General features: G+C 44.5%; 1 protein-coding gene and 1 long non-coding RNA gene across 2 annotated transcripts in view; one reads left to right on the top strand and one right to left on the bottom strand.

Moving 5' to 3' along the window:
- Positions 1 to 15507, bottom strand: part of PSMF1 (proteasome inhibitor subunit 1) — a 25408-nt gene extending 9901 nt beyond the window's left edge. The window contains exons 1-4 of the mRNA XM_081149194.1: positions 15120 to 15507; positions 9360 to 9512; positions 7894 to 7976; positions 2872 to 3057 (exon numbers count right to left, since the gene is read on the bottom strand). Coding sequence (XP_081005320.1) covers positions 2872 to 3057; positions 7894 to 7976; positions 9360 to 9512; positions 15120 to 15248 — 551 coding nt within the window. The 5' untranslated portion in view covers positions 15249 to 15507. The remainder of the gene's footprint in view (positions 1 to 2871; positions 3058 to 7893; positions 7977 to 9359; positions 9513 to 15119) is intronic.
- LOC308562724 lies at positions 15170 to 24171 on the top strand. The gene is made up of 4 exons (XR_013999671.1): positions 15170 to 15490; positions 16049 to 16159; positions 18890 to 19103; positions 22682 to 24171. It is a non-coding gene; the product is annotated as an uncharacterized lncRNA (long non-coding RNA).

The raw sequence follows: 24171 nt of genomic DNA, 5'->3' as shown, positions 1-24171 counted from the left end.
ATTTATTTTCAGCTGTCAAGCTAACCAATTCTGGAATAAATTTCACTGGATCATGGTGTATAATCCTTTTTATATGTTGCTGGATTTGTTTTGCTAGTATTTTGTTGAGGATTTTTGCATCTATATTCATAAGGGATACTGGTTTGTAGTACTGTGATGTCATTGGTTTGGTATCAGGGTAATACTGGCCTCAAAAAATGAGTTGGGAAGTCTCCCTTCCTCTTCTATTTTTTTTGAAGGCATTTGTGGATTGGTATTAGTAAAAAATCAGTATTAAGGAAATTTTCAAGTGGACCAAAACAGTACAAACAGTATAATTTATGAACCCCCATGCATCCTTCCACTCAGTTTCAATAATTATCAATATTCTACCATTCTTATTTCACCTATACTTGCTTCCTAATGTCTGATTCTTTGGGGGGTTAAAGTTACTTTAAAGAAAAAGACTTAATTATATATATATATAATTTATATATATATATATAAAAAACAAAGACTTCTTTTTATATATGTATAACCAAAATTTAATTGTTTCACTTAACAAAATTAGCAGTAACCCCTAATACCTGGTCCATGTTCAAATTCCTCCGAATGTTTCAAAAATGATATTTAGAATTAGTATGAATCAAGATCCAAACAAGTCCAACACTGTATTTTGTTGATATGACTTTTATTAGTAACAGTCCTTTTCTCTCCCTTTTCTCCCCATGCCATTCATTTGATGAAATCACAAGGTCAATTTATTGTGTTAAAATTTTCGTGTTCCATGCTTGGCTGGAACACGTGTCCTCGTGTCTGTAACTTGTTCCTAGTCCTCATGCTTCTTTTAAACTGGGAGTTCGACTGAAATTCAGGTTGCTGTGAACTTACTTAAAAAAGTTGCAACGTCCGGCTGTCCTACTTTCAGTGTTAAGACTGATTATGGTTTCCAGTGCTATCAGTCTGATCCATCTATTATAAAGTTCCCCATCAACCTAATGGTTTTGGCAACCATTGACAATTTGTGCCTAGAAGTTTACAACACGGTGATTTTCTAATTCTTTCACTTCCTCCAAGGCCAGGATTTTTTTTACCTTCACAATTCTAGACTCCAGGTCTATGATTCCAAACTTAGGATGGCACAGCCTCCAGGTGCCATTGTGGAAGCTCTGGGGGTGTTTTTGCTTGTCGCGGTGCCTGAAGAGACCTCGTGGCATTAACAGGCAGAGACCAGGTGCTGCCTGCTCTACAATTCACAGTAGAATTCCACATAACAAAGAATGCCCTGCATCCCACACAGCTTTTGAAAGTGTTATTAGAAATTAATGGAGATGTAAAGCCTACATAAATATCTGAGTCTAAGACTATTTTATATATGAACAAAAAGCATTTTTCATACCATTCTAATACAATTTTTTCCAGGAATATAACTGATATAATTAAGAAACACTGTCTATCCACTATTTTGTTTATCATTCTAAGGGCTACTCACCATTTCAGAAAAGTCACGTTAGTAATAGCAACATAGTTTATATTCTCAAGTTGCTGATAAGACTCATCTGTGTGTACCAGCTTTTGTTGCTGTCAAATTCAAGATAATTTAATATACAATTATAAATATCTGACTATGCTTTCCAGTGAAATCTTGCTCAGGCATCTACACAACAAAATACACATTATCTTATTATTAATTACTCTTTTTATTTCTCATTTATATTATAGTTAGGACTTTATACCAATTCCTTTTGAAACTGTACATCCGGTAAGTGTATCAATGAATTCTATTTTGAGGGAGTAAAGGAGATTTCACAGACTATTTACTTTGAAATGGGCACTAAGTCTGAGAGAACTGAGAATTACTATCTACTTAAGGTCTAAAAATCTTCTCCAGTTTGACAGCTGTCCAGGCCTTACTCTTAAATCTTGCCACCATATTCTGGTTACTTCATAGCCAGAGCACTGTGCTAGGTGTGAGGACACCTGCACCCCAGCCCTGGCTCTTTCTTAGTGGCTCATGACTTTGGGAGGGTCATCTTACCTCTATACCTGTCTGTAAAATGAGAATGTTAGGCCAGACAAGCTGTCCCAGCCTTTCAACCACTTTTTGTTAATTTCTACTCTCCCACAGGACCCGATATTTCTGAATATTGCCAGAGACTGAAAATTATTACTTATTGTAATAATTAAATCAATTTCCTATTTTAAAAAAACTAACCAAAGGTAAATAACTGCCAAACAGAGTAAGACAACAATGGCATTAACATTTACTGTGCATATTATGGCCCCAAAGTGAACCCTCCCTGCCTGCCAGTCCCACCGCTACCAGCACCTGTGGGCTTCGAACTGGAAAGCGCTGGCCCAGTCAGGGACCACGGTCTCCCTGGTCCTTCTCTCTTCCCTTAGAGCAGAAGTCTCCGCCCTAAGGGGAAAAGTTCTGAAGCTGTATCAGAAGAGGTCAGGGGGCTACAATAAAATGAAACAGGCAAGACACCGGGACTACCACCTCTCCAGGAAAGCACTTCAGCATCTCTGCATTTCCTCAAAAAGCCTGTCCAGGGCCCTGTACACAGAGCTCTGGAATGAATAACTGTATCACCCGGGCAGCCACCCAGGAGACTGCACGCAAGCCCATGGGCTTTGACCCGTGGGCTGACTCAGAGGCCCCTGGACTCTAGGAAGGGGCGGGCAGCTGTAGATGCTGGGTGGTTAGGGTGATTGGTAGCAGCACAAGAAGCCACTGCTCTGTTTAATGTCTTCTATCTCCATACACTAAGACTCTGACAGTTCTGTTAAAGACACACAGGGGCCAGTGAGGAGGTCAAGTGGGAGGATGGTCATGAGTGGAACCCTCCTGCAGAAGCATGGGCTGCCCACTGGGGGCTCTGTACTCACCAAGGAGGCTGCTGGCTAGTGTGTGGGTGCTGTGGGTGAATCCGGAGCGGGTCCACCTCTCTGGCAGTGGCAGGGGGAAACTCCCGTTGGGGACTGCTTACACTAGCTTTGTCCCACTGTTCATGGATAGGTGTGATGATTCCAGACACAATACGAGACCGAAGCTCCTCACTGTTCTTGAAGGTCCTGCAGGAAGCAGATGAGGTGTCAACTGCTTGTCGCTGGCTGGCAACCCTGCATACAGTATTTTGGTGGCTACCGCGGCTTCGACGGCTCTTGACGTTCCGCTTAGACTGTTTGTAAGGGTGGGAATGGGCCGCCCAGCGGGCCTCAGTGAGGGGGGCAAGAGCCCGAGGTTGTCTCCGAGACTTGGGCCTAAGCTTCTTAGGCATCTGAGTTGCCCCTCCTCATTTACCACCCCATTAGAAAGAGGTGAGAGTGTAGGGGCATAGGGTCTGGACAGGCTGCTACTCCGTGCACACCCCATCCCCCCCACCCTCAATTGTGTGTTCATCATGTGTCACAGGGGTCAGGGAAGGCCAAGGCTCTGTGGGGAGGATGAACTAGGTTCCTGGTCCAGGTAGGCAGGGCTCTGGGGGCTCAGGGCTAGTTCTGTCACTAACTTGGGGGCCCTTGGAAGGCTCCTCTGGGCCTCTTTTCTCTGCCTGTGAGAGAGAAACAATGTGAGCTACAGATGAGGTACTGAGGCAGACTGAGGTAACAGGAAGTAGGCAGGGCTCTAGAGTTCCTAAAAATCAGGTGTTTTAAAATGAGCCATATCCTGGGTCAAAAAGCAAACCTCACAAATGTAAAAACTGAAATCATATTATGTTCTCAGACCACATGGAATCATATTAAACATCAACACAGAAAGAAGTCTTTAAATACATGGAAATGAAGCAACATAAGTCTAGATAATCCATGAGTCAAAGAGGAAGTCTTGAAAAATACAAAGCACTGAATAAAAATTAAAATATAATATATTAAAGTATATTAAAGTATGTGGGATATAGCTAAAGCAGTGTTGAGAGGAAACTTCATGGCATTAAATGCTTATACTGGAAAAGAGGGGGGGGAATCATAATCAAAATTCTGACTTAAGAAACTAGAAAAAGAAGAGCAAATAAACCCAAAGCAAGCAGAAGAAAATAATAAAAAAGAGAAATCAATAAAACAGGAAAATAACAGAAAAATTAATTAAAAAGCTGGTTCTTCCAAAAAAAAATGAATAAAATTGATAAACTTACAGCAAGACTGGAACACATAAAAAGAGAAGACACAGATCACCTGTATCAAGAATGAAATGGGCCTAGCCAGTTTGGCTCAGTGGTGAGAGTGTTGGCCCTTAGCCTGAAGAGTCTCGGGTTCGATTCTAGTCAAGGGCTCGTACCTTGGTTGCGGGCTAGATCTCTGGCCCTGGTTGGGGTGCATGTGGGAGGCAACCAAACGTGTCTCTCTCATGCTGATGTTGCTCTCTCTCTCTCCTTTCCACTCTCACTGGAAAGCAATGGGGGGAAAAACCTATCCTCGGGTGAAGATTAAAAAAAAAGAATGAAATGGGATTTTACAACAGCTCTGTTGCCAATGAAAGGATAATAAGAGACAACTTAACAACTTAGACCAGCTCTTCAAAAACCACACAGTGTAACAACTCAGCCAAAATGAAATAACTAATTAAAACAGACAAGACATGCCATGATGACCTGAAAGGGAGGTCCCCATGGGGGAAGGGGCCTAGAAGTAGGCAGCCCCGGTGCTGGCAGTAAGGCAGAGGGAGGCCTTATGATTAGGAGGCCACACCCTAGCTTTCAAAGCCTCAGTTTCCATGGAGATGATTCCTAGTGATCAGATTTCCCCCTTTGCTATTTACTAAGAGCTTGGGCCCAGCACTAAGCACTCTGTGCTGACATCTTATTTCATTCTCAGAACAACAGCTGAAATAGTACTATTGTGCCCCTCATTTCACAGTAATCAACAAAACAAAACACCCACACACATAAAACCTAGCAACAAGTGTATTTAAAAAAATAAATAGAAACATTATCCACTGTTTCTCTCTCAGTATTGCTGAGGCAACTAAATGCTCTAATGTGCATGAACAGCTTAATACAGGCTGGGTTCTTCCACAAGTTCTGTCAATTTCTCTCCCAGTGGAATTCCAGAATGAAGATGACAAGAGAGACCACACTCCAAATATCCTTCCCTTATCTTCTTAAGGGTATGGTGGGGTCATGGTGTGGGCAGCTCTGCCAAGGCCAAGCCTGGCCTCACTTTACTTCTTGGTTCCTTTGTCCACTACAGTGATTTTCAACCCTTTTTGTCTCATGGCACACATAAACTAATTACTAAAATTCTGCGGCACACCAAAAATATATTTTTTGCTGAACTGACAAGAAAACAGGTGTAGCCTGGCTGATGTGTCTCAGTGGTTGAGTGTTGACCCATGAACCAGGCGATCGCAGTTCGATTCCCGGTCAAGGCACATGCCTGGGTTGCCACCTTGGTCCCCCGTAGGAGGTATGTAGAAGGCAGCTGATCAATGACTGTCTCTCATCATTGATGTTTATATCGCTCTCTCTCCCTTCCTTTCTCTGAAATCAATAAAAACATATTTTTAAAAAATAGGTGTAATTGTGATTGATCCACACCAAATGGCTATTGTGTTGGCTGCTGTCATTCTTTTTTAATCCTTACCCAAGGATATGCTTTTACTGATTTTAGAGAGGGAGGGAGGAAGGGAGAGGGAGAGAGAGAGGAACACTGATGTGAGAGAGAAACGTTGATTGGTTGCCTCCCATATGTGCCCCAACTGGGACTGAACCCGCAACCTGGGCATGTGTAGATAAAAACTAAAAGTATCAGTTTGAAATTTAAGAAAAACAAATTTTAAGGAAAAGCTTCCGAGCTCTGTTCTCTGACAAGGCCTGGAAGCAATGATATCCTTAGTCTTAATAAACATGCTCAAGGTGCAGATTTTGGTTTTTAAGTAATATTCTCCATGAACAGAAATCATGGTTCCTTAGAAAAACTGCTAATTTCAAAACAGAGGCAAGGAAAGTGCAAGATGAGACTAGAACACCTTATTGTGCCAGAAAGTATGAAAACGCTCAGGGAAGGGTGAGGACATGTCAAGAGGGCAAAGGGAGCAGCTGGAAGGGTCCTACTGGTCAACTCCGGAACAACTTGAGCATTAAGAGAATGGCAGAATTGGACTACAACTCCGAATAAGAAAGAATCCATAAGTCTACGCTGATATTTTAAAAATTAAAAATAAAGAGGACAAGAAAAATAGAAAACCTTTTTTAAAAAGTGCTAATAAATGTAGAAATAATAAACAAATTACTGTTTTATAAACATCACGATAACTGATTCAGGCAGGAGTCATCAGTAGACGCTAAACCACTGGGTGAAAGACCACTGCGAAGCAGATTATTCATGGTCTGCTAGTATAATCCCACAGATCGCTTATTAAACACAAGGGACAACAGATGCCTTTACTACAGAGAAAGCTGGAAGATACTGTCATAACCAAGCCATCCAACTGAACAAAACCAACTGTGAGACAGACGTCACATGCCTGATATGAAACACTGAGAACACAGCCTCACCTATGTAGTGCTCTTGTTGAAAAGTTCAACCTACATCAAATGATGAGGAAACAATTGATAAATCCAATCTGAAGGAAAACGATCTGAACACTCTATACAACTGACCTCAAGTCTTCAAAAATACTGATGCCGCACGCAAAAAAAGTCTAAGAAACTGCTCTAGGTTAAAGGTAATTAAAGAGACATGAAAATAAATGCAATGTGTGATCCTGATTGGATTAAGAAGAAAAAAACCCCTTAAACCAAAACCCAGAAGACTAGCTAGCTAAAAGGGACACTGCTGTGATGACTGCAGAAATCTGAACATGAACTGTGTATTAAATGATACTAATGTGTCATCGTTACAAAGAACTCCTAAAACCCAGTAAGAAAACAATTAAGTAAGAAAACAATTAAGTAATGAAGACTACAACAGCAGCCTCACCAAAAAGGATATACAGATGGCAAATAAGCATATGAAAAGACGCTCAACATCATACGTTATTAGGGAACTGCAAATTAAAATAACAACAGGATACCACTACACATCTATTAAAATGGCCAAAATCTGAACCACTAATACCAACAAATGCTGACCACGATGTGAAACAATAGGCACTCTCATTCATTGCTGGTGGAATGCAAAATGGTACAGCCACTTTGGAAGACGATTTGGCCATTTCTTACAAACTTAAACATACTCCAACACCACCAAGAGTGAACTCCAAAGTGAACTATGGAATTTGGGTGATAACATGCATCAGTATGGGTTCATCCATTTTAAAAAATGCACCATTTTAGTGAGGGATGCTGACAGGGAAGGAGGCTGTGCGTGTGTGTATGTTTGGGGGGGCAGGAGGCACATAGGAACTCTGCACTTGCTGCTCAATTTTGCTGTGAACCTGAAACTGCTCTAAAAGTAGCCTGTTAAATAAGAGTTGGGCCCTGGCAGTGTTCTCAGTGGTTAGAACACTGTCCCATGCACTGCTGGGCCTCGGACTCAGTCCCCGCTCACGGTGACTGCAGCCTATCAATGTTTCTCTTACATCAGTGTTTCTCTCTCCCCCTCCTCCTCCCTCCCTCTCACGAATAATGAAAAAGCGTATCCTCGGGTGAGGATTACAAAAAAAGTTGGGGGCAGAATGACTAGGAACTTTCCCAGGAGCCTCTGGCTCACCCCCTGGCCCTGCCCCAGCTCTTCTCCTCACCACTACAGCGCTTGTGGGCTCGAGTGCATGATTTTGTTTCACAGGGCATTTCCCATATGAGTCTTCTCTTCAAGCAAATTAAAAATAAGAGAACTGAGAAGTGACTGTGCCCAGGAATGAAAGGTCATTCTGTTAATCTTCCTTAATTCTCTGGATTCCTCCAACCCCATTCCTCTGTCTGGCCACCGTTCTCTCTGTTTCCCAGGGAAAGCTACACTAAGAAGTACCTGTGGAAGTCAAGCAGGTGTTCTGAATCGATGTAATCATCCAAGTTGAGGGTCAAGTCTGACACTTGCTGTGAGCCATGTTCCTAGAAAAATAAAAGTAAAAAGTGAGACACTGGGAATAGTTCCGAGCTAAAGAAATATGTATGTGTACAAAGAGACACAGACAAGGACGGTTTGAAATACAGGAAATACCCTTCCAATGCTTGGGGGCTTCTCTGATTTTGGAATAGTGTTTTTCTGAGGCACGGCCCAGAAAACCTACTTCCTAGGCTCCTTTGCAGCTTGGGCACAGGCATGTACTGAGGTGCCAAATGGATGCACAACTTCAACTTGGAGATGGGCAACAAGGGGAGGCAGGCTGAGCAAGAGACTGACATCTTGCTAAGGAGGGGTCACAGCATCAGGGATTCATGAGAAGGAGCAAGGGGCTGGCAGTATCGGCCAGCACCTAACACCCCAGTGTGGTAGCAGGAGCAGAGGTCTCCATGGCATGGTTTGGGACGCTATCCTGTAGCCCAGACTTGAACCTGTTCTCTAGCCCTCCTAATAATTCAATGCGTTATCCCAACTCTTTAATAACCCTATCTGCTTAAACTAAGGGGACTTTGTTGTTTGTAATTAAGAACCTTGTCTCATACAAGACCTAAATGTTCATCAAAAGGGAAAGGGGTACATAAATCACAGTCTTATGGAACACTGCACAGTAAAGACCTCCAAACCACACTGCACGAAAAGCCAGGTGCAGTACAATACAGACCATACAGTACTTTTCTATGAACATCCACAGATAACCAGGGCAAAACTTAACAAAGAGAAAATCACTGCCCTAATGGTGCTCACTGACCAGTGACAGAACACAAACATTAACTCAAAGTGTAAATAAGTACACAAGCACACACTGTGGTACCAGGCAGGAAAATGAAATGACAAAGTAGAGGCACAGTTTAGACTTGCCTGACAGGTGAGAGTATGTAGTCAGGACTGAGCTTCTTAGGGAACTGAAAAATGAGAGGGAGTAGGCCTGGCTAAAGAAAGGATGAAAGGTGTGCATGCATGCGAGGCACCCGCAGTGGAGGGAAGAGCGTCCCAGCACAGGAAACAAGAAGTGTAAAGACTCCAAGGCAGCAGAGAGCTAAGCTTAGTGAAAGAACTAAAAGTATCCCCCAGGAGCTATGGTTTTTTTCCTCCCATGTCATTGAATGGATTTATCTTAACTTGCTTAACCCCCTGTGATGGAAAGTGTCCTCCTCCCCCGTCCCCACAGTACCAGGTGATGAAAATCTTTGTGCATAAAGCTGTTCTATATTTAGGGTTCTTCCATCAGGATAAAGTACCAGAAATAGTTTCACTGGGTAAAGACTTCACAAACATTTAGGGCTCTTTATCCATACAGTTAAATGGGTTTCAAAAAGGTGTTCCCAACATCCTCTCCCATCAGTAGACCCCTCCATGTCTGAGAGACTCACCAGCACATTGATGATCATGCTCCTCTCCACGCTGACAGCCTTCACAAGGAGCTTTCGGGACCCATCCTTCGACTCATACCGGAGAACATACAGATCTTTATTGTTGTTCCACTCAGCAGGCAGCAGTTCTGATTTTTTATCACTGGGACCCGGCTGAGAAGACACCAGGGTTGAGAGGAGGAAGGTCATGAGTTCAGAACACAGAAGGAAGGACCTTACAGGCAATCTGATCTCGTCGCTCCACAGACAAGGGCACAGAGGTGAGATAAAATGTCCAAGGCCCTACAGCAAGTTAGAGGTCTGGGACCCAGGTCTCTGGACTCCCACTCCTGCTCCTCTCATCTCTGCCTTTGTCACACAGCACTGGAACCGGTCAAGAATCTGCAGCCTTGCTTCAATAATAATCTCCTTGCCACCCCCCTGCCAAGAATAAGGCCAATCATCTCAAGGTAGTGTGAAATCTAAGGTAGTGTTTTTCCAAGTTTGGAACTTGTGCCATCTACAATAGGATCACCAAAGTGTTGACTAAACATACAGATTCTAATGCATCCCTCTCCAGACTACTGTAGTGGTTTAACAAAAATTATGAACAATTTTCATACACATATGAAATGTAGCATATGTATAAGATAAAAAAGAATTATAAAATGGACACCTATGTATCTCCCACCTGCTAAGGAAATGGAATATCACCGATACTGCTAATGTGTTGAGTCGAGTACCCACAATGAAGCTCCCTCCCTCCCCATCACAGGTAATTACTACTCTGATTTCTAAAAATTTCTTTACTTTTCCTCATAGTTGTATCACTATGCCCACAACCCTAAAAATAGCATCAAGTGTTTTTGAATTGTATGTAAATCGCACCAGTTTATCACTTGCCTTTTTCATTCCTTAGTTTTTTGAGATTCATCCATGTCAATGCATTTAACTCTAGCTGATTCACTACACAGCATTCCATTGCTCTAAGGTTCACAGCTATAGAGTATACCATTGTATGAAGATGACACAAGCTACACTTTCACTTTGGAGTGAAACTTGATACATCTGTTTAGGTATTATAAAGACTGTTATGAACATTCCTGTACACATCTCCTAGTACACATGTGGATAAATTTCCATATAGTATGTCTGGGAGGACTTTAAATTTTTAAGATAAAGTGTACTTGTTTTCCAAAGAATTACTGATTTACACTCCCACTGGCAATGTATAAGAGTTCCTGTTGTTCTGTGTGGTCTGCAACACTGCTATTGTCCAATTTTTAAGTTTTTGCCAACTTGGTGGGCGTAAAAATGCATCATTGAGTTGTGATGTCTTCCTTTCTTTTTCAGCAATTCTAGGACTTTCCTTTTGGACACTAATGTCTGAAAAATAGTTCTCACACTATTTCTATAATAAGAACTAATACAGTGATTTCCAGGTGGGGAAAATATCTTAAATAAGATTGACAAAAGAAAAAAAGTGCTGTCTTTAGACTATTCATAATTTAAAGCTTCTCTTCAACAACAGACACTACAAAGTTAACAGGCAGCGACAGGCTAGGATGAGATACTTGCCATGGCTACAAATAAAAAGAAATGCTTGGAAAATGAACAAGGGCAAAAGACAAAGGTCAAGCAACGCAGGCCTTACACATGCCAAGGAGAGCCAGAGACCAAGAATGAAAAATTGGGGGGCTCTCCTTTTTTGTTACCCCTGGTATTCAGGAATTCAGCGGGGAAAGAGGTCCCAAATAAGTCAAGATGCTGCAGTTGGCATGGCTTAAAACCTGGTTGGACGACAAGGAAACTCACCCACTTGAAGCAGAGAAATGAGTGACCAAAAAACAAAAGTGAAACTAACCAAACCATTCTGCTGAGAAAGAGAAACTCTCCCTTCATCCCAAATGGGTAAATTTCCTGTAACGTGTTTAGCATTGTGGACTTAAGGTTTACTTTGGAAGCCAAGAATTTGATAATATACCTGTCTTTGTTCTGTTAAGTGCCTTTGAATTTATGTTCTCCATCGACAACAACCTATCAGAATTTTTTCTCAGAATATAGACAACTCAGTCTGCTCACTATCCCATAACCTCTGGCTTCCAGAACAAGAGAGAATCCTGAGGCCAAATGAGGCTGATGCCCCTGACTGCAGTGGAACCAATGCTTCCCAGCCCAAGGGCTGCCTTGATATGGGGAAAACAGGTGGGACAGAAAGGGACTGGCCCCAGTGATATCAGTCCAAACATGGCATTCAACTGCCCTCTAGGCCCTGAAATCAATATCAGGCCTCCCAGAAAGCTACAACTGGAAAGCAGCCCAAGTGCAGTTGTACAGTTTAATTTCCTTGGATGAAAAATCTAAGTAAGGGCTGACAGGGCCTGAGAATTGCCCAAAGTCATCGTAAGTCAGGCACAGAGCTGGATTTGGCAGTCAGAGATTCTGGTTGCCCAGGCTATGGCTGGAGATTTTTCCCAGCGAGGACCACCAGATTGGCCCCAAGAAAGTAAATATAGTTGTCCTCTTAGGCTGAACACAGTCTTTACTGGTCTTGAGTTCATCCCAGTGCCTCTGGGCTAAAGTGCACCCAAAGAAACTCAAACAGATCATTCTGGACATTTTCTCTCTTTCATCACAACCCTTAGATTCTTACAACAGAAAACAAAATTCTCTAAGTCTATGGCCATCTCTATCCTCCTGCCACCTAAACCACTTGACATGGCTGTAAAGCTTTTATGAGGCGTGGTGCTGACATCAAGAAAGAAACCAAAATTCAAATATTGGCTTTTTATTGAAGCCAGTGAATGCACTGCTCTCCTAATCAAGTTTTATGTACACAATTCCCCAGTACCAAAGGAGACCAAACCAAATAGAAAAGGAGATAAATTAGCTTTTTATTTAACTGCCAATATATTATATAATCAAGCACATACACACTTTTGGGACCTTCCTCTCTCTCTTATCACCCCCAGAAGGGTGGGGAGCAGGAGATGACTAGAGAGGCAACACACATATCTTCTAAGCTTGGCAGACACTACTGATCTCTGCTGAGTCTTCTGGTCTCAGGCCAGAAAATTAAATTCTCTCTTAAATAAATTAATAGGAAAGATGCCTCAACTCTGAATGAAAGTAGACTCAGCAGAAGTGAGAGGAGGACCTGTGCAACCTGAGCTCCAATGATACCTAAAAAAAAGGGCCAAGAGCAGCAAAAATACACTCTAATGTGCATTACAAAAACCCACCCCCTCAAAGGGCATGCATGATTTAGCACTGGGGTAGCTATATGAACAGTGGGCAATGCCTTCCGAAAACCCTCATTCCCACTCTCTGGCATCCTCCACTATGTGTGGAGTCAGCACCATTTTCTGCATGAACTCAGCACATGGCACCATGAACAGAGTGGAACTAGATGGACCTCTGGGAATTAGAATCTTTTTTTTTTTTTTTTATAAACCACTATTGAAATGAGATTGTATTCTTTCTGCACATTTCACCTGAACATTTTGGGGTTCAGAGTATATGGCAAAAGGTCTGATGCTGGCAGGAAGGAGGGGATAACAAATACGAATGAATGTCCCTAAGCTGCCAAAGTGAATCAGAGTTCCTGACGGGGTGTGTGAGGGGATGAGTGGTGGATGCAGATCTGCAGTGTTGGTGTGTATCTTTGGCATGGGGAGAAAAGAAGGGAGTCACACAGGCCCTTGGTAACAAAAACCTGTTTCTGGGAAGAGAGGTTCTGACAGTGTGTCAGAGTAGCAGTAGCTAGCTGGAAGTAAATAAGAAGAGTGGGGTACATGAGGAGGGGCAGAGAGCAGAGCAGACATGTTAGATCTGAAAGACAAGGGGTGGGGGGAGCTGAGGGCCGATGGAGGAGCTCCAAGGTCAGGCCCAAGTCTTAATTTCCCTCTCCTATCCCACATGTCAGCTTCCTGGGAGAACTTCCCTGGAAAGGCTGAAATGAAATGATTGGGGCAAGTGAAAGAACTGTTAAAGACTAGAAAGCTAGAATGGGGCAGTCTTCTGTAGGGCACACTATACCATGAAAGGGGAAACCTGACACCTGTGAGTGGGGACTGTCTCTACCTTGTCTCAAGGTCTGAAATGCAGGGTGAAAAGACAGGCCAGCAAGAGGCATTTGGGAGAGAGAAATGATTCCTGCACAGTGTGAGTGTGTGCGCACGTGTGCGTGTGTATAAGACTGGTCCTTCTTTTCCAGCCTTATCTCCAGTCCCAGAGTCCACCTGAGGGATGACGTATGTGTGAGCCTAGAGGTGGGGATAAAGGATGCTAAGTGTGTATCAGGGGTCTCAGTGAGAAACTTGAGATTGGGGGGGGGGGGCGACCCAGAAACCCATGACAGTTCTTGTGCTTCTCATTCCTATTGGTGAGGGTAAAGTGTGAGAGGAGCGTGGTGGTTTGGTCACTAGTGCTAAGAGACAGACGAATGGGGCAGCCAGGGACATGGGGACAGATCTGGCTCTAAGTGCTCAGGATGTATACACCACCTTTGAGGAAGGATCCCCAGAGCTCTGTGCAGATGAGGAAAAGTTTAAGACTCTGGATGTATATCTGAGAAACTAAAAAAGGATTAATAAGCTTGAGAACTGAAGTAGTTAGAAATGAGATTAGGGCCCGAATGGCGTGGCTCAGCAGTTGAGCATTGACCCAGGATCCAGGAGATCCCGGTTCAATTCCCTGTTAGGGCACATGCCTAGGTTTCGGGCTCAATCCCCAGCAGGGGGCGTGTAGGAGGCAGCTGATCAATGACTCTCATCATTGATGTTTCTCTCTCTCTCTTCCTCTCCCTGAAATCAATAGACATATATTTAAAAAAAGAAAGAAATTAGAGTAGGGTTAAAAATCTCACTGTTAGATGCAGGGGTGAGGTGCCCTGCTCCCCAGAGCTGGTTTAGGTTCTGAGAGTGAGAAGAGGGTAACAGTGAGGAGCTGGCTTGGAGTTCTGAGTGTATTTGGGAATCATGGCAGGGAAGATATTTTCTCTGGTAGGGTAGAAGGAAAATAAAGGGGCAGTAAGGGGGCCAGGCTGATGTGTAGGATGAGTCACAGGGGAGGAGCAGGGACGATGAGAGAATGCTGCAGCAAGGGAACAGTGAGGTAGGCAGGGTCCCGAGGCCCTGGGGCTCTGCGGGGATAACAAGGCCCCCAGAGGCACAGCCTGTGGATGCGAGAGCAGGAGGGGCTGGTCCTGTAGGGAGGCTTTGGGGAGGAAATCCTGCCTGGCCCTTACACCCAGGTGCATGTGTGTACTTGCGTGAGGTGCTTGTTTTCCAGAGCCTAAGTTGGGGATGACAGCGGTGTGTGGTCTGCAAAGGATGAGGGGTGTGTGAGTTCTCCCGGCCCAGGCTGAGGAGTGAAGGAAGGGCCCTCACCTGGGGCCGAGTAGGCCAAAGCTCAGCCCTGTAGCGGAGCTTGGGTCCAGTTACCTGGGACAGCAGGAGGGCAGACCGAATACAGTTCCCCACCCCCACCGCGTGGGAAGGGGCTCAGTGGACACCTCGGAGAGGGCCAGGCTGTGCTGAAAGCAAACGAGCGTCTGGCCTTGGGTTTCTAATTACGTGCCGGCTGCGTTGGGAGGGGCTCTGGGCTGAGCTGTGGCGGGAGATCGCCTCCCCGACCCGCGGACTACACCGACGGTGTCATGGGCTCCAGGTCCCAGGCTGGGGAGAGGGGCGGGCTGGGTGCCCTGGTCAGGCTTGGGCCTCGGGTGCGGGGAGAAGACCCCTCAGCCCCCACCCGCCCGCAGCCGGCGCCGCGGCGTACCTGGTCGCCCGCGCCCACGCCGTAGTAGCCGTGCGTCACCACCTCCCAGTGCAGGAAGCAGACCAGCGCGTCCTGCGCACAGGTGATCGCGGGCGCTGCCGACGCGAACAGGACCTCCAGGCCCGCCATGCGCGACCCCGGCCTCTGCGGGCAGCGGGAGGAAGGGGGGAAGTGCGGTGAGCCGACTCGGACCTCTGACTACTGATGACTCCGCACCGAGAAACCGCTCGTCCCGGCGGCCTCTCTACTCACGGCTAAAATGGAGACGCCCCGGGCGGGGGGCAGGGCGGGCCGGTCGCCGGAAGTAGCTCCAAATAGCTGCGCAGCGGCGTGAGCGCGCCGGGGCCGGAAACCTGAGCGCTCGCTTAAAGGTTCCGCGGGGCAGCGCGGGCGGGGCGGGGCGGGGCGGGCCCCGGGGGGGAGGGGGAGGAGCTCTGCTGTCTAAGCGGGGATCCAAGTCTTCCCGGATCGCCGCTGGGCTGCAGCGGGGCGGGGCGTCCTCTGCGAGAGGCCACCTAACTCTGAGCCACAGACCTCCCACCCGCAGAATGGGGAGAGGTTATAAAATATGGGTAAAATTTATTTATAAGAATAATTGGCTCTCATCCAGTTCTTGCTACGTGCTATATTCTTCGAAATGCCTTACTACTTGTATTCATTTATTTAATCCTCATGACCCGACCTTATAAGGTTGGTATTAATGATAGTCCCATTTTACAGATGGGTAAACAGAAGCACAGAGGGTTGAATTTGACCAAGATGACACAGCCAGACAGTGAGTGGCAGAGACGGTATTGGAACTTAGCTGTCTGGCTCCTAGGATAGCATTTATTAAATGTTTAATTTGTGCTAGATCCTGTGCCAAGATCTTTACATCACCCTAACAACAATTCTATGAAGTATGTTCCGTTATCACCCTTGTTTTTCAGATGACAAGACCAGCTCAGAGAATTGAGGCCCTTTCGCCCGAGAAGACATAGCTGCCCGCCGCAGAGCTGGAGTTTCTGATCCACTACCAAATTTCAATAGTTTATCTGCTGGTCTGCTTCATGATTTTTACCACCTATTATTTGTTCAACAGTTTTCTTGGAATCCAGTTTCCCACCCCAGTCAGCACTCTGCTGCAAGTCATCGTCATCTCTCATTTCCATGCCTACACCAGCCTCTGAACTGCCCTGTTCCATCTCTGCCTCCCTAAAGTCTGTTCTACATTCTGCATCTTTAGATTCTGTTAAAACACATTCCAGATCACATCACTCCTTTGCTCAAAACTCCCAGGGCTCCTATACACTCAAAGGAAAAGTATAGTCCTCCTCATGGTCTACAGGAACCTGCATATGGTTTGCACACCCCGCCCCACCCTCACCCCTTACCTCTCTCTGACATCATCTCTAACTCCCTTCATCACCTACATTCTTGGCTGCGGTAACCTTGACTCCCATCTCCTCTCACACCCACATCTGATTCAATAGCAAAGCTAGTCAACTTTACCCTCAAAATATATCCTGAGTCTGACCGCCTCCATCCACCCTGGTCTGGTCCTTTAGCATCTTATACTTGGACTGTTGCAGTAGCTTCCTACCCAGACTCTCTCCTTCACATGTTATGTTCTCCAGGCCTTTGCATGTACTGCTGTTACTGCCTGGAGTGCTCTTTCCCCAAACATCTGCATGGTTCATTCCTTCCTTTTAAGTGACTCCTTCCCTCACCCCCTACTAGCCTCAGCAGAGGGCATCCCTGACACCCATCCAAAACAACCTCCTCCACCCTTTAACCCCTTACCCTGCTTTCTTTCCTGCAAAGCATTAATCATAACCTGATGGTATTTATTTGCTTGTTTATTTAATGACTGTGTTCCCACTAGACTGTGAAAGGGAGCAGGGACCATGTTTTGTGTACAGGTATGCCTGAGTACCTTCCAGCTCAATATATATTTATTGAATTAATACTTGCATGAATGAATGAATGAATTATTGGCTTAGCCTAAACCCAGTTGGGCTAGTCTCACTCACTGCTTTGCAGTCCATCACTCACTTTGTTAGCTGGCCCAGTATCTCCAATTTTTTTTTCCTGAGGTTCCCCTGGGATATCCAGATTCTCAAACCCCATCTGCAGAGATTCTAGATGAGCAGGTCTGAGATGGAAAGCAGGTGTGTTGACCACACTCTGGGTGATGCTATAGCTGGGGGCTGTGGAACTACTGAGGTATACTGCCTGTGACAAAGCTATTGGCTTTTTCCAAGAACCTCTGCACTTTCAGGCATCCCTGATTTTGCCTGCTCTGTTTCTTCTGCTTGCAATGTCCTTTCCCAGTTATGGAAAATTCCACCAATTCAACCATTCACTAAACCTCCATAGGCTGGGTTGCCATGGATGGTGGTGCAGGCTGTGTACGCACAAAGATGCCCATCCCAGCAGCAGCCCGATCCCTAAGTGCCTACTGTGATCCAGGCCCAGATTAACAAGCCATAGTTCCTGCCACTATGGAGCTCACTGGCTAGTGGTTAAAAAAAAAAAAAAATTACAAAGGTAACCCAGTGTGAAAACTGTTATGACAGAGGGACACCTGGAGGTCTGTGCAAGCCCAGAGGAGGCAACTAATTCAGGCTAGGGGTCAGGGAGGGCTTCTTGAAGGAATAGATGCCCAACTGCACTGAACCTTAGTGGAAGATAGGGAGAGAACTGAGGAATAAAAGGTGTTCCAGAAATAGGGAACAGCATATGCAAAGGCTTGGATGTGTGAAGTGCAGCCAGTACTGTGTGATTAGAGGGTCGATGCTGCCCCGAGTGAGACTTTCCTTCATCTCTGCCCGAAATTAATTACTCTCTCCTTAGTGCCATTGGCTAGCGGGGGTGCCAAATACTGGGCATGGGACAGAGAGAGCTAGCAGCCTCTGTGGGGAGAATTTTATCATTGAAGTTGATTAGAATGCCTGCTTCATGGTGATAATAAAAAGCAGACTGGCTGTTGGTCAGTTTTATTATTGCTTTGAAAAAATTTCACAATATGCCCCCACCCTGTTGCCTGCACTTGGGCAGACAGTTCCCCCACCTCCTCTTGGTTCATCCACTGCTTTGCATACAATTGGTTATAGCTCAAATCCCACAGAACTTTGGTTCCCTGTTACACAGCAACGTCCCTATCCCTATCCGCTTGGGTTCCCTCAGAAGCCAATGTGAGACAAGGTATGAATGGTTTGTTTGGGAGTGATAAGGGAGTGGGGGAGTGAGACAGGGAAGGGAAGGCAGCCATAGGTGTTATGTGATCAAGCCAAAGTGTTACATCTGGGCACCTGGAGCTTGGTTCTGCCCGTAACTCTGGGCGGCAGTGTGGGACATGCGCTGTCTCAGTTGAGAGCAGAGGAGCTGGGGTGTTCTTTCACTCACTCCCTGTCTGCCACAGGTTGGGGGCTGCTTCTGGAGGTATGAAAAGCCCTCAGGCGGAGAATTGAAGAGGTTAGAGAAATCAGCCTTTGGTGCTTAGCAGTGAGTGCTGAGGAGTGAGTGGGGCACTGCGGCATCTGCTGTGCCCCCTCATTAAGGGTGAGCCGTGTCTTTGACAGCCTCTGGTCCAGCTGCCATCACGGAGGAGGCACTAGCATCTGTCCACTGAAGGAATAAGTTTAGCTCTGTCTATTGCACTGGCTGTGAGTCCTGAGGGCCAGGACTGTGTTTTGTCTACCCTGGCCCCAGGGTCTCCAGGGGTCTCTGTGGATGGGAACAAATAGGAGGGTCCTGTGGGGTTAAAGGTTGTCTGTGTCTGTCCCCAGTCCATCCAGCACTTTCTGTGGACTTACCTGCATCACCAAGAGCCTCAGTTGTTCCTGTGAGGCCTGTGTGTGGCTGAGAAGGGGAACGGGTGGAGGGTGCCTCCCTGATTGGGCACCCGCTGCCTGGGCAGCGCAGAGCCCATGGGCCCAGGATGATGGAAGAACGTGGCAGATGACTGCAGCCACCAGTTCCTGGTTGCCAAGTGACAGCAATGTGAGTATTCTGAGTTCCCTGTAAATTGTCTCCCTGGAAACTGTAGAGAGGTGAGCTAAGGGGCAGGTCCCAGATGGGCACTGAGGTAGAATCATTCACCACTGGAGTCCTTCTTCTGTTCCTTTTGCCTAGCATCAGTCCAACCACTTCTCCTCCTCCAGGAAGCTCTCCATGATTAATGCTGTTCAGTATTTAGGTACCTCATATAAGTGGAATCACACTGGATTTGTCTTTTTGTGACTGGCTTATTTCACTTAATGTTTTTAAGTTTCATCTCTGTTGTAGCATGTGTCAGAATTTCTTCCTTTCTAAGCCTTAATAATATTTATTGCCTATATTTATATTATCTACATCAATATATACACAATGGATTATTTATATCCAAAACTATCACATTTTTCGTATCTACTCATCTGTTGATGGACTTTTGGGTTGCTTCCTCCTTTCGGCTACAGTGACTAATGCTGCTATGAACATGGCTGGACAAATATCTGTTCAGAACCCTGATTTCAATTCTTTTGGGGATATACCCAGAAGGAGAATAGCTGAACCATTTGTAATTCCATTTTTAACTCTGAGGAACCTCCTCACAGTACTGCTTTCTTCGGCCGCGGTGCCATGTCCATCCCCCAGCAGTGCACAGCGCTCCCTTTCCCCCACACCCTTGCCCACGCTTGCTGTTTCCTGGCGTGTGCTTTTCATAGTGGCCGTCCTGATGGGTATGGGTGTGTCTCGTGGCTTCGATGTGCATTTCCCTAATGATCAGTGACTTCGAGCATCTGTTCATGTGCTCTTTGGCAACTTGTATGTCTTCTTTGAAGAAATTTCTATTCAAGTCCTTTGCTCACTTTTGAATTAGGTTGTTTTTTTAAATAGACATTATTTTTAAGAGCAGTTGCAGATTCACAGCAAAGCTGAGTGGAAGATAGAGATTTCCCATATGCCCCGTCTCCACACACGAGTAGCTTCTCCCTTTGATCAGCGTGGCCCCACACGGTGGTACTTTTGCTATAACTGGTGAACCTACGCTGATGTCACTATCACCACAGTTCATGGTTCACATTGGGGTTCACTCTCGGTGGTGCACATTCTATGGATTTGGACAAGTGTATAATGACATTTCCACCGTTATAGTTTCATACGGAGTGATTTCAGTGCCCTACAAATCCTCTGTGCTCTGCCTGATCCGCCCTCCCTTCTCCTAACAGTGACTGATCTTTTACTGTCTCCATAGTTTTGTCTTTTTCAAAAATGTCGTATGGTTGGAATCATACAGCAGATAGTCTTTTCAGACTGTCTTCTTTTACATAGTAATATGTATTTTAGATTCTTCCTGTGTTTTCATGGCAGCTTTTTTTTTTTTTAAGTGCTGAATTACATTCTGTTGTCCGAATGTACCACAGTTTACTTATCCTTTTATCTACAAAAGGACGTTGTGATTGGTTCCAAGTTTTGACAATTATGAATAAAGCTGCTATAAACATACATGCTCAGGTTTTTGTGTAGATACAAGTTTTCAACTCCTTTGGGTAAATACCAAGGAGTGCAGTGGCTGGATTGTATGGAAAGAGTGTGTTTAGTTTTGTAAGAAACTGCCAAACTCTCTTCCAAAGCCGCTGTGGCATTTTGCATTTCTCCCAACAAGGAATGAGAGTTCCTGGTGCTCCACGTCCTCACCAGCATTTCATGTCGTCAGTGTTCTGGATGTTGGCCATTCTCATAAGTGTGTAGCAGTATCTTGCTGACTTGATTTGCATTTCCCTGATTGTGTATATGTGGAGCATCTTTTCATATGCTTGTTTGCCATCTGTATATCTTCTTTAGTCTTTGGCCCAATTTTTAATTGGGTTATTTGTCTTCTTTATTGCTGAACAACTATTATTGTTAAGAATTCTTTGTATATTTTGGATTAATATCAGATATATCTTGTGCAAATATTTTCTCCCGGACCGTGGTTTGTCATTTTATCTTCTTGACAATGTCTTTGGCAGAGTAGAATTTTAAAAGTCTTAATGAAGTCTACTGATTCTTTCTTTCATGAATTGTGCCTTTGATGTTGTATCTGAAAAGTCATTGCCAAACCCTAGGTCATCTACATTTTCTCCTATGTTATCTGTTAGGAGTTTTATAGTTTTGAATTTTATGTTTAGGCCTGTATGATTCATTTTCAAGTTAATTTTTGTGAAGGATGTAAAGTCTATGTCTAGATTATTTTTTCTTTTTTTTCATGTGGATGCCCGTTTCAGCACCATTTGTTGAAAAGAATATCATTTACCCATTATATTGCCTTGCTCCTCTGTGAAAGATCAGTTGACTCTATTTATTGGGTCTATTTCTAAGGCCTCTATTCTGTTCCACTGATCTGTTTGTCCAACCCATCACCAGTGCCACACTGTCTTGATTACTGTAGCTCTACAGTAAATTTTAAAGTTGGGTAATGTCAGTCCTTCAACTTTGTTCTTCTCCTTCAATATAGTGTTTGCTCTTCTGGGTCTTTTGCCTCTCCACATAAACTTTAGAATAAATTTTTCAATTTCCGTAAAATATTTTTTTGAGATTTTGATTGGGATTAGATTGACTCTCTAGATCAAGTTTGGAAGACCTGACATCTTAACAATATTGAGTCTTACTATTCACGAACGTGGAATATTTCTCCTCTTAGTTAATTCTTCTTTGATTTCTTTCATCAGGGTTTTGTAGTGTTCCTCATATAGATCTTGAAATTCTTTGGTGGAATTTTAAGAGTTCTTCATGTATCCTGAATAGCAATCCCTTATCAGATATATGATTTGCAAATATATTTTCTCATTCTGTGGGTTGCCTTTTTACTCTGTTGATACTGTCCTTGGATGTATAAAATTCATAATTTTCATGAAGTTCAATGTGTTTATTTTTTCTCTTGTTGCCTGTGCTTTTGATTTGGATTCAGGAAATCATTGCCAAATCTAGCATCATGAAGCTTTTACCCTATGCTTTCTTTAATATTTTTATAGTTTTAGGTTTTATATTTAGAACTTTGACCCATTTTGAGTTTTGTGTGTAGTGTGTGATAGGGGTTCATCTTCATTCTTCTGCATGTGGATATCCAGCTTTCCTGGCACCACCTGTTATAAAGACTGTCCTTTCCCCAAGGGTGAATGGGCTTGGCACCCTTGTCAAGAATCGCTTGACCATAAGTGAAAGGGTTTACCTCGGTGCTCTCTATTGTTTCATTGGTCTATATACCCATCTTTATTCTAGCACCACATTCTTTTGATTATTGTAGCTTTGCAGTAAGTTTTGAAATCAGGAAGTCTGAGTCCTCCAATGGATCATTCCCCCATTTATGTGGCAAAATTCTTTAAAATAATAATCAATGAAAATTATTTCCTGTATTCATTCTTTTTTTCATGAAAGTATAACTTATATATAGTGTAAATCCCCCTTTTGTGTGTACAATTCTATTTTGACAAATGCACACAGTCCTGTAACTACCAGACACTGTAGATAGTTCCGGGAGGCAGAGATTTTTAAAAAATCATCTTTATCAAAGTATAATTTACATACAGTAAACCCACCCACTTAATTGTACATTTCAGTGAGATTTGGAAAATGGATAAACCAGCGTAACCATCATGACACTCAAGATGCAGAATACTGACATCGCTCCAAAAATTTTCTCCTGCATCTCTGCAGCCAATCTCTCCGACCTCTGCTGCAGACAACTACCGATCTGCTCTCTAACTCTGTACATTAATTTGGCCCCTTTAGTCCTCAGAAACAAACTATATATGTTGGTTTGGGGCCCTGGGAAGCAGATGTCAGAATGGAGTTAGTAGTGCTAGAGAATGAAAACAAGGCTTGTTAAAGGGGCGTGTGTGCAGAACAGGAGTAGGTGGGAAGGACTGTCACACCGTGATGCAGGCCTGACACCTGTGAGAATTGGGCAGCAGGAGTCTCGGGCTTCAGTGAAGTTCTGTGAAAGTCTCAGCCAGCCCAGTGTGGAGCCTGGAACAAGGGCTCCATTGATCCCATGTTGGGCAGGAGGGGCCAGGTGTCCCTTGCACTCCCTCGGCCCCAGGGCTGGGTGGGCTGCTGTGAAGAGCCCGGCCTCCTCCGCATCATCCCAGAGGCGCTGCAGCTGGAGACTCTTGGCGACTCTCACTCCCCATATTGCTGAGAGGCAGTTTCTTGAACAGAGGTGGTTATCCCTCTGCGGCCAACTTTGCGCCTGCATTTTTGTCACTCGTCTTTATGTCTGAGGTTCATCTATGTTCTTGTAGCAGTTTCTTCCTTATTGTTCCTGAGTAATATTCCATTGTATGAATGTATCATAGTTATCCATTCCCTTCTTGATTGATATCTGGGTTATTTCCAGTTTGGGCTGATTATGAATAAATGCTACTGTAATTCATGTACAGGTCTTGGTGTGGACGTATGTTTTCATTTGTTGGATAAATTTTTACAGTGGGGCTGCGAGTAGTGTGTGTTTATAAGAAATTGCCAAGTGGATTTCCAAAGTGGTTGTACCATTGTATACTCCTATAAGCAATGAATGAGAGACCTGGCTGCTCTACACCAGCAGGAAGGGATTTAATATGAAAAAAATTGGTGCTTACAGAACCATTGGGTGGGTTGGGGTGTAAGGATTAGGCTGGAGGCAGCTTTCAGAGAGTCTGGAAGTTGCAGGGACTTCAGGAAAGCACCAGCAAGGACCACAGCTGCCCTCCTGTCCAGGGGCAGAGTTCAAAACCTGCAGACGTGGCTGCAAAACTGAACCCTGAAACTGGATTCTGCCACTGCTGTTGGAGAAGCAATAATGTGCCTCTGCTGCCTCCTGTTGGCTGAATTTAACCCAGAATCCTGGAAAATGTCAGGCTCCAGGCCCCTGCAACACAGGGGAGAGGCATAGAAGGTGTGTGTGTGAGTGGGTGGAGATAGGGACTGTTTGGGGTCTTAACAGACAAATTGGACAGTGAGTATTAGCTCATTTAATTCTCACAACTCTTTCAGGTAGAAACTATTATGAAGTTCCGTAGAACCATTTGACTCTTTAAAATAGATGTGTGTACCAATAAAAGCTAATTTT

Source organism: Miniopterus schreibersii (genome assembly GCF_964146895.1).
Source record: "Miniopterus schreibersii genome assembly, chromosome: 10".
NCBI lineage: Eukaryota > Metazoa > Chordata > Mammalia > Chiroptera > Miniopteridae > Miniopterus > Miniopterus schreibersii.
Note: the sequence above shows the minus strand (reverse complement) of the source record. Positions and strands in the feature narration are given on the sequence as shown.